Source organism: Lingula anatina, chromosome 10, assembly GCF_051362555.1.
Source record: "Lingula anatina isolate TDL-2025a chromosome 10, LinAna3.0, whole genome shotgun sequence".
In the NCBI taxonomy this organism is placed as follows: Eukaryota; Metazoa; Brachiopoda; class Lingulata; order Lingulida; family Lingulidae; genus Lingula; species Lingula anatina.
The window spans coordinates 8,752,011-8,763,047 of NC_141776.1; the positions used below are offsets into that span (position 1 = coordinate 8,752,011).

General features: G+C 40.1%; 2 protein-coding genes across 2 annotated transcripts; both read right to left on the reverse strand.

The window, feature by feature from the left end:
• Positions 1–3,177: 3,177 nt before the first annotated feature.
• Positions 3,178–5,885, reverse strand: LOC147759519 (uncharacterized; the record flags this gene model as incomplete). The annotated part of the gene is made up of 4 exons (XM_086998156.1): positions 3,178–3,836; positions 4,047–4,161; positions 4,411–4,506; positions 4,811–5,885. Coding segments are annotated over 4 exons (1,401 nt in total), but the record flags the coding sequence as incomplete, so codon positions are not given.
• LOC106177701 (uncharacterized) lies at positions 5,773–10,019 on the reverse strand. The gene is made up of 5 exons (XM_013560547.2): positions 9,559–10,019; positions 8,913–9,180; positions 8,206–8,234; positions 7,896–7,997; positions 5,773–7,380 (listed from the first exon to the last, which is right to left on the reverse strand). The coding sequence occupies exons 1-5, from the start codon at positions 9,686–9,688 to the stop codon at positions 5,891–5,893; spliced, it is 2,019 nt and encodes a 672-aa protein (XP_013416001.2). The 5' UTR covers positions 9,689–10,019; the 3' UTR covers positions 5,773–5,890.
• Positions 10,020–11,037: the final 1,018 nt, after the last annotated feature.

The following is an 11,037-nucleotide window of genomic DNA, read 5'->3' on the forward strand; positions in this document are numbered from 1 at the left end:
AAGAGCACATTCAGAACAGAGAACAAACAGATCTGCAGATCAAATATGAACACCCACTAACAAGCTTACACACTGAACAGATCCCCTGGGGATAATGCAACAAGCATTCAAGTGGGTCAGCCATATTTGATCCGTGGATCTGTTAGTTCGCTGTTCTGAATGCGCTATATCTGTCCAGATAGATCAATTCAGGGGGACTGTCACTGAATGCAATTAGATCACGAGATAAGCATGCCACCCCCTAGACTTTGAGTAGAAATCGGAAAATATGGTCATTTTACAAGTACGTTATAAACAAGAGGAAGCGTGCCAATCTGATTGCATTCAGCGAGAGTCCCTGTGGAGTTGGATAGACTTACATAGACCAATAGTTTCATTGGGAATGAGCCCTATATTGAGGTACTAGTAGATACGTCAGTGGCAATACTAAGATGAATTAAAATAAAATGATAAAGAGAAATTAAGTATAGTAACAGTAAAGCCAAAACCATAGCTTGTAGTGTACAGGACAGAGACACGTTTTAAATAGGCGGTATATATTGCGTACCGTATATTTATAACTAATTAGAAATTCTTTTCACCAGACCTGACAAAATTACAGCGGTACAAATTAACTCAAAGGTGCATATTAAGCGACTAGACTTGTCAAATTATTGTCAATAAACTCGACCAAATGCCGCCATATATAGTTACGAAAAAGCATAACTTAAAGAAATAGCAAAGGGCCTCTGAACTGGAGGAACGGAGAAATATATCAAGTTTACGACCAGAAATATAATAAAGTTGCAGTTTTAAAGATTTTTTTCGGCTGATAGAGTGTTAAATTTCATTTTGGGTTCTTTTGTTTCAGTTGTGTAAGAAGCTGGTAATAGTAGTAATTTGTATGCGTTACAGGGAATGCACAGAGCGGCTTTTTCGCTTGTTATGCATCTTAAAAGAAAAAACACCCTTTTTTCCGAAAAGTCTCTGTTGGAGAACTTCTGTTTACAACTTTTGGGTTTCCATTCCAAAATATAAAACCACGAATTTGGAGGAGAAACTGGAAGAACTTCTCCTTATATAGAGAAGTAAAAATTTAATTAACGAAATTTTGGTGTAAGATATTGAATGACGACTATTTTTAAATATGCGTGCCCATATACATGTACCGGTAGGTGGATTACATATTAGAAATCGCTTTCAATTCAAAGCAAATATAAGCTGAAATCGTGAAGTTCTAATTTGAATAGGGATTTGGAGATTTATGGTTAAAACAGAAATCACCTAAAAGTTAGCACTTTCCAAAAACGCGTTAGTAGCGGCTTTTAACAAAACGGGTATAGTGAACTTGAGGAGGCGATTGATCTAAGAACCTTTAAAGATGCATACAAAGTCAATTTTTTGTCACAAAAACCAACCAAATGCCAGCATATAGTTTCAAGTAGTATAACTAAGAGAATTACCAAAAGGCATTGCTTAATTTTACTCAAAAATGATGTTTGAACGGATTTTTCTGCTGGCATTCTAAGCTGTATGTCAATGGGGCAGGAAAGTAGGTCAAGAAAGTAGGTTAAATTTACAACCATAAATTTAAAGAAAGGGGCAGTCTAAAGGTCTTTTATGGCTGTTCGAGTGATCTATTCAGTTTATCCCTTAGCATGTCGAATTTATTTGAGTCATATAAGAATCTAGTAGAAGTGGTTTACATGTGTTACTGGGAATCCACGCTCCACCGATGCTCGGTTCGTATGTACCTTTAAGTAATAAAATGTATGTAAAAAGAAAAATATCTGGATGTTGTGATGGACGATGAAAAAAGAAAAATCCGCATATAAACTTAACATTCATACAGGTTGATACACAAACATGGTGATACACTTTACTGGTGTCACAATCAGGGGCGGATCCAGGATTATTTGAAGGGGGCTCCATTTTTTTTGTTTTTTTTAAGAATGACAGGTCTCCGATGCGTAGCTGACCCTTGCCCCGTTGTTGTGTGGTGCGGTGTTTTGGAGGCCAAACGGTGCCATTTGGTGCAGTTTAGAATTATGATTCAGCTCTTCAAAATTCTGATATTAAAAGGTGTCATTGGTGTCATTTGTTCACAGAAACCGAAGGGGGGTCAGGACCCCCCTTCCCCCTTCCCCCCCCCCCCCCCCCCCCCAAATCCGCCACTGACAATGAAATTCGGTCAAACAATCACGTCTTTTCTCCAGTTAGTATCCGAACGCGGAGACACCATCTGTCGTCCCTACTCACCCATGAACGTAATAGATGTGAAGTAGACGGAAACGCGCTGACCATTTTAGTAATGTTTTGCAGTAGATTTGCAGTAGGATTGAGATGCCGTGAAATCGACATACTCAGAGCAGTAGAAAAGAAGCAAACCAATGGTTATTAAATCAAGCTGCTGAATTTCAACTTCGATATGAAGTGTACTGAAAGTAGAAGACTGCTACCGTAACGCATGCTACTGCACGCAGAGTAGAAATGCAGTACTGTACTACTGCGGTGAAGCATTATGCTTCATTTCTACTGTGATTTTGTGAAGCATGGTTGCAGTAGACTGCTACTTCTGGGGAGTATATACTTCATCCATACCTCAAATGGAAGCAGACTTGAGGCATACTTGCAGTGTGATTGCAGTAGTCTACTGCGCTGGAGTATCTACTGCGTCTTCGTGCGGGATTATTTTATTGACAACAGTGTAGATTATATTAATGTGCCCGGAGCCATGTCAGTCTCCAATATGTGCCCCGTATTCTAACCTACAAAGATCATGCCGAATGTGTTTGTGTGTGAATTTAGAAAATTATCTGTCATGTGAAAAAATTAAAAACGATAATGCCCAATGCGCGTGTACGTAAATTTTAAAAAAATTATCAGACATCTGAAAAAAAATTCACCTGAAATATCGATCCTGGCAGCGTTTATTGCCACTATCTAATTCAATTTAGCAAAAGCGTTATACTTTGTAAGCAATGTGAGCATACGTGATTATATTTTCTACATAGATCTACAAGACGTTTTTACTTTTGATATCTAATACGCCTTCTACCAGCTACCTGTGAAGTGATAATAACTCTTCGTTTTGGCCAAAAAATGAATTTTCCTGGAGTAAACAACAATTTTCCCATACTTACCAATGGTTAATGAATCCATTTTTACATTCAAAGTTAGTCCCTGTTTTTTTTCTAAAAAGTTTGGGTTTTTTGTTAAAATCTCTTAAGAGATTTTAACAGAGTACAGCCATCAATGGAGGTCACGTGGTCTAAAGACAAGCTCAGATAACAGTATAATAGCTATAACTGCGTTTTTGTGGTAAAACAGAATATATTATATTTCTATGAGTTATTCACAATGTTTTTATTGTGAAATATAGATCTCATACGAAGAGTTATTATCCCTTTAACGCCTGACCTTATACACTGTAGAGCATATGCGGAAATAACATCAGTTTGCAAACTATTGGAAGGAGATTTAAATTGGCAACCGTTAATCCTGATTCGCTACACCATCCATATAGCTAAAATGCGTTTCGATGCCCTTAATTCACATATTTTTAACAAAGGGAGTTAAACCATCAATCATTATACAGCTTGATTTGCCTCAGCCCAATACGGCCATTATACATATTATAAGGACTTAAATGTTATCAAAAAGATCCATTCTTATCATTGCCCTCCACAAGTTTTATTAATCTGAGTGTAATTTCGAACAACTGCGAATTGTCCTTCCGTGTCTAAGGCAGGGGTGTAAGCTGGTCGCAATTCAGCGTTTCACAACATTCCCCGGGTTTGGGAGGATTCAGTTTACACCCGGATGGGATTCCAACTGCTCTCCAATCAGTGCTGCACCTGGAATGCCATCCATCTTCAATAAGTTTCAGTGAAACATCCAAAGTATAAAACAACGGTTTTGGCATTATCTTTTATTTCACATATATTGTTTTTTTTTCTTTTAATATTTTAAGATTATATACTTTTATTTGTATGGAAATGCATACGTATTATCATGTTGTAAATCAAGAAATCAAAGCGTTGCGTCAAAGTATTGTCGTAACTTACTTAGGTTCACAGTAATAGAAGTTCACTGAAGCCTTGATACAGTGGCAGGTTTTCTCACAACCGATTCCCCAAGTTTCCATATTTTTGTACAAGGTGTTGTTCACCAAGCAGTAGTCTAGAAGAAAAAGGGAGGAATAGAAAATATCTTAATCTTTGTAGAGGTGTTTGTTGCACTATTCTTCAGTCACGAGGCATTAAGGTGAATGATTTAAATCATGCGTAAGTGTTACTAAAATGGCTGCTACAGACAGCACTATCATGTCGTCTTACGTTCGTACATCGCAATGATAAATAGCTTAGATTGACATGAACTTCATAAGTTTCGAAAATATACCCAGTAGCCATGCGGTTTTCTTACACTCACCATTGGGCCGAATACACTCATAGCCCCCGTTAGAGAGTTGACACATAATTGGTTGTCCTGGTTCTTTTTCTGGGCAAGGGTTCGGATGGCAAGGATCTTGAAAACATTAGAAATACACGTAATGCTAAATGTCTTATTAATTATATATATTAGCTCATATATGCCAATGAGAGAATGAGAAAATGATTAAATGTAGTACTGGGAATTACGTTGAAGCGGAGATCACAACGTTCCCAACCTATCGCAATGTCTTCGGATCAACTGATGATCCAGCTAGCTTAAAATTTTAATTGATACAAAAATAGGCAAATTATAACCCCCAATCCATTTTATACAGTTCATTTTCTGCAACTTGAAGAAGATGCACATACACTCCTTTAGCCAATGCATATATTCTCACCTTTTTTCGCCTTTGTAACCGTCGTGGTGGGCAGAGTCGTGGTGGTACTGGTACTGGTAGGTGTTAATACTCCACACGTGTCTCCACTGTAACCAGCAGGACAAATACACGTGTATCCGTCCACCTTATCCACACAAGTACCATAATTTAAGCATGGGTTAGAGGAACATTCATCAATGTCTATCAGGCAGGTTGGCCCCGCATATCCATCTGGACAAAGACAAGTAAAACTGTCGATTCCGTCGAGACATAGTCCTTTGCTGCAGGGGTTAGACGCACATTCATCGACGTTTGTCTGGCAGTTAGTCCCTGTATAACCAACTGGACAGTTACAGGTGTATCCGTTTACACCATCCAAGCAGGTACCCCCGCTACCACAGGGATTAGATGAACATTCATCAACGTTTGTCTGGCAGTTAGTCCCTGTATAACCAACTGGACAGTTACAGGTGTATCCATTTACACCATCCAAGCAGGTACCCCCGCTACCACAGGGATTAGATGAACATTCATCAACGTTTGTCTGGCAGTTAGTCCCTGTATAACCAACTGGACAGTTACAGGTGTATCCGTTTATACCATCCAAGCAGGTACTCCCGCTACCACAGGGATTAGAAGAACATTCATCGACATTGGATTCACAATGCAAACCAATATATCCCGCTAAACAATTGCATTTGTATCTGTTAATATCGTCGGTGCAAGTTGCGCCGTTCTTACAAGGGTTGGAGGCACATTCGTTTATGTTGATTTGGCACGTGGGACCAGCAAAACCAGAGCCACATATACAAGTGAAACTGTTTATACCATCGAAACAAAGACCATTCTTACACGGATTAGAGGCACACTCATAGATATCAGTCTCACAGTTTGTTCCAGTAGATCCGGATGGGCATGTGCAGATGTATCCATTGATTGCATCTTTGCAACTACCGCCATTTTGGCAAGGGTTTGATTTGCACTCATAGACGTTAGTTTCACAGATATAGCCTGAAAATCCTGCGAGACACGAGCATGTATACTCATTCACACCATCGATACACGTTGCACCATTCTTACAAGGGTTGGACACGCATTCGTTTACTCTCCGATTTTACACAAAGAACCAGTATACCCATCCGGACATACGCAGTTATACCTGTTAACGCCATCTACACATGTTGCTCCGTTCTGACAGGGGTCGGATGCACATTCGTTGATATTGGTTTCACATGTAGGGTCGGCAAATCCAGGTTTGCACGAGCATGTGAATCCATTCACACCTTCAATACATGTTGCACCATTCTTGCAAGGGTTAGATGCACATTCGTTGATATTGGTTTCACATGTAGGGTCGGCAAATCCAGGTTTGCACGAGCATGTGAATCCATTCACACCATCAATACATGTTGCACCATTCTTGCAAGGGTTAGATGCACATTCGTTGATATTGGTTTCGCATGTACGGTTGGTAAAACCAGGTTTGCATGAGCATGTGAATCCATTCACACCATCTATACACATTCCACCATTCTTGCAAGGGTTAGATGCACATTCGTTGATATTGGTTTCGCATGCACGGTTGGTAAAACCAGGTTTGCATGAGCATGTGAATCCATTCACACCATCAATACATGTTGCACCAGTCTTGCAAGGGTTAGACGCACATTCGTCAACATTGGTTTGGCATGTACGACCGGCGAATCCAGGTTTGCATGCACATGTAAATCTATTCACGCCATCAATACACGTGGCCTTATTCTTGCACGGTTGAGATGCGCATTCGTTAATGTTGGTTTCACAGTTGGAACCGGTAAAGCCAAATGCACATGAACATGAATATTCATTAATATCGTCAATGCATGTGGCGTTATTCTTGCACGGCTGAGACGCGCATTCGTTAATGTTGGTTTCGCAGTTAGAACCGGTAAAGCCAAGTGCACATGAGCAAGAATAGCTGTTAATATCATCGTTGCATGTGGCGTTATTCTTACATGGTTGAGATTGACATTCGTCTATATTGGCGTCACAAGTTTCACCCGTAAACCCTGGGCGACAATGGCATTTATAACTGCCCAACAAGCTCTCGCACGTCCCTTGCTGTTGGTGGCATGGGTTGCTGGCGCATTCGTTTATTTTAACCTCACAATCCACGCCAGTAAACCCAGCATTACAATGGCACGTATAACTATTGATGCCATCTTGGCACCATCCTTGTCCGCTGCAGGGGTGTAAATCGCAATCGTTGATGTTGCGTTCACAGTTCTTTCCAGTAAATCCTTTGTCACAGGAGCAAGTGTAGTAATTCACCCCATCAATGCACCTCCCCCGCCCACTGCACTTTAACCTATCTGACCGGCAATCGTCTATGTTTGTTTCACAATTTCTTCCCGTAAAACCACTGTCACATTTACATATGTAACCATTAAAGTTGTGCGTGTCATAACACTTCCCTCGTCCACTGCATATACCAGGTCTGGCGCAATAACTGGTGCTGGTTTCACAGAAGGAGCCGGCAAATCCAGGTGGACAATGGCAGTGGTCCACGTGGTATGTTCCACTGTTTCGACAAGGGTTCTTGAACCCCGACTCTGATGAATAAAATCAACATTTTATGTCTCATTGGGACATTTCGTTATTTGTGTTAGAGGTGTTATTTCATGTAGTGATTAACATGTGCACCGGAATAATCTCATTACACATGCGTGTTTAAATAACCGTCATATCAGGAGCTGGAAACGAAGGAATTCATGGCATATCATTTATTTTATTTTATCCTTTTTTTAATCTCATTAAGTTCTATTCTCATATCCTATATTATTTATCAATATTTTAATTTGTAAATTTGTAAATTTTATTCTCACTCCATTTTATGTATAACTTCAACCTTTTGGTTGCCATGTCTTAATAAACTTACTTACTTACTATATTGCGCACGCGCGCACACACACACACACACACCCAGGCACGCACGCACATGCAGACTCTTTCACTCTTTCTCTCCCTCCCGCTCTCTCTCTCTTTTCACACACACACACACACACACACACACACACACACACACACAGTGGTAAAACTGATTAATTTACAAGTTATGTACACCTACCTGTATTTACCTGGCATATGTAGGGCAGTGCGTAATGACACGACAGTGACCGTATGGTAGCTGTGCCATACTCACTGAGGCCAAGACTGCTGCAACAACCACCTATCATACAGTTGTAAGTAAACTCATTGTATAGTACAAAACATATACATAACAGCAGTGCAATAATGGATATCATTTTCATGCACATTGACTTAACAGATTTTGTGAGAAAATTACTCAAAATGAAGCATACTTAGTCTCAAATACCTTTTTACAAGTGATTAAACACCTTAAAAACACACACGAGAGAGAGAGAGAGAGAGATAACCTGCTCTTTTGTAGCGTCCATATGGTATCCTGGAATATGAAATAATGCATATTATTGTAAGACGTAGATAATGCATTTTTCTATTTAGAAATATGTAATTGTTTTGGCTGCTCGCTCTAAGTTCTCAAATTTACCTTAATGACTAGAGCTTCCATTATAGGCCGTATCAAATACGAGAAAGTCCCATGTGATACAGGACCGATCCGGTTCCTATTGACTTGTATAGGTACGCCCCATCCCAGATTTTGACCCGTTTACTGTATGTCACGCAAAACCTAACCTGTATGAATCTAATGATGGGTGAAGTGTGTAACACGGGTTCACAATTTTCGCAAGACTCAAGTTATTTACAGCTGATGTAACGAAACTGAGGGTCCGTGTAAGAGAAAGTCCGCCCTCCATTTAGCTATAGAAACCTATAAAAGCCTGACCAAAATCTAGGGTGAGGCTCTCCTGTACAAATAAATGGGAAGCGGACTCTAGAATGGGTGACTCTGTCACGTTACACCGTATACCAGAGGGCCTTCAGTCTGTTTTAGTGAAAATCTGTCAAATGATAACAAGTTTTAGCTAATTGAAGAATTGATCTCTTTGTAACAAATAATGTGTACCAGATGACACATCATTCTTTAGGAGCAGCATCTGGTGTAAAACAAACTCCTTTAATTGTTACAAGAATTATGTCTTCAACCTTTAAAATGTCATACCTTGAGGGGTTTTGGTAGGTTGAATGATATACCCCATATGTATTAGAGGGATATCCGCTGCTGATGCATCCCTTTATCCAGGCATACCGGATACCGTGTCTTCCCAGAGCACTGTTCAGGGCTCTCTGCTCTTGGTACATGTTAGGTCCAATATAGGCAAGATTCCCACCTAGTTTGTTTCTGCAATACCATTGTGCCGAAGTCCAGGAACTTGCATCTTTACATATTTGGTATTTTTTAGATGAGCTGAACATCAACTCGGAGCAACCTTAACAGTAAAGGAGTGTAATTTTTAGAAATGTCGTATAAAAAAATAACGTCACAAAAAAGGTCGATTCATTTTATGTATGTTCTAGGTACGACTGTCAAATATTGTAGAATGGTCTTAAGATAAAATGTTATGGGAGTTATTAACGTTTTAGTTTCATAATCCTGTCGTCATATTTGTTTTAATTACATAAAAGACTCTTTGTTGCACCTGAGGTAATTTAGATTGAGAAAATGTTTGAAATGACACAGCATTGTGCAGTTTAAAGACATGAGTCTATCGTAATAGAAACAACATTACGCGATAATGCTTAAATACTGTTAGCAATCACAGCTTACACTGCCTTTAAAGGCGTTACCATGAAATAAGTGTGGTTACCTTTCGGCCCACCATAATATACCCCGGGGCATCCGCTGCTACATGGGGGGTATGTGCCCGTGCCTTGTGGGATGTAATACCCTAGGACAAACCATACTAGTAGCCAAACGTGCAGTAGTCCAAGACCCATTTCGACGTGCAGGTTGTCAAGCAAGCCCGTCTAAAATATGTACTCGTATCTAAATGTGCCGACGTAGTGACTCGGCTTTTTATACTGCAGCCATGACGCCTCAAAGCAAGATTGCGAGAAGGATCTTTCAACCTGCACGTCCTCCCTCTCTCTTCCCCACCGCCATACTCCCCTCTCACTCTCTGAACATGTGCCAAACTTGGTGCATTTATCTGCATACATGCGTCATTGCGTATTTGTAAACGTACGTCTGTGCTATTGTGCCTTTGAGAAGTCCATCGCAATAAAAAAATCTGGAGAAAGCAATATATTAGTCTTAAATTACGTAAAAACCAACGTGGAATTGAGAAGGTGTCACCTATTCTTATCAGGACTTTACATGTACTTTGGTATAGGGTTCTAGTGCCCTGTACGATACAGAACAAAAATGATTTGTTTGAATACAGTTATATAATACTTTATATATGTTTATAGCATTGCACTATGTCAATACGATTTCCAAATTTGTGATCCAAACCAATTGTTTCGAGTTTTGTCATTTTTCTAAAACGTGAACACACAAAGAAACGCACGCGCATTCCACAACCACGCACGTGAGCACACACACAAAGACGCACTTTCATTGAGCCAAGTTTTTGCCGTATATTTTTACTGACATTTGTATTTGGTATATAGGAATATGATCCACTGCCAAACAGGGGTATGTTCCGTGCTTAGTGCGATGCACTTCCCTCAGACACAGCTATATGCTTGAAGACAAGCCTTCTCCCAAAACCCATTTTGACAAGCTGGCTAACGTGGGAACCTGTTTAATATATCTACTGGTATCAAAAATATATCTACTCGTGTCAAAAAATACATACTACCTGATTCGGCGTGTTTATACTGCAGAGATAGCGCACCAGAGCATGATTAAACGAACAGAACTGTCAGCTTGCCTGTACATGTTACCCTAAGGTCTAGATTTCGGTATTGTCAGCTCGATCTTGATTTCATATATAACCCACATCAGCAATGCCGACTCTATCCACCAGAGGCATACTGGGGGCGTGTTCGGCAAAATTTTGCCTGGGGCGCTTCCATATTTAGAAGTCACATGTCTCTACGTCACAGTCTGTCCCGCTTGGAGCTGCCTTTCCCGCCTTGGGCTGACGTCATCTCGTGCAGACGGGACAAAGAACAAAGAAGCAGAGTGGTTGACGCGGAGTTTGAAGTTTGAACTAAGAATACCTTGCAATCGAAAATCAGTGCCACAACACAAGCACCTTTCTGCTTATAAAACTGATTTTTGGTGCAGCCATTGCGCAATCCTTTTAGTGGTATCGGACATATAGTGTAGCTGTCAAACT

Coding starts and splice junctions, on each gene's coding strand:
- LOC106177701 (XM_013560547.2), bottom strand. CDS start 9,688: ATGGGTCTTGGACTACTGCACGTTTGGCTACTAGTATGGTTTGTCCTA. Junction 8,235..8,912: donor ACCTACCAAAACCCCTCAAG/GTATGACATTTT, acceptor TTCATATTCCAG/GATACCATATGGACGCTACA. Junction 7,998..8,205: donor TGGACGCTACAAAAGAGCAG/GTTATCTCTCTC, acceptor ACTGTATGATAG/GTGGTTGTTGCAGCAGTCTT.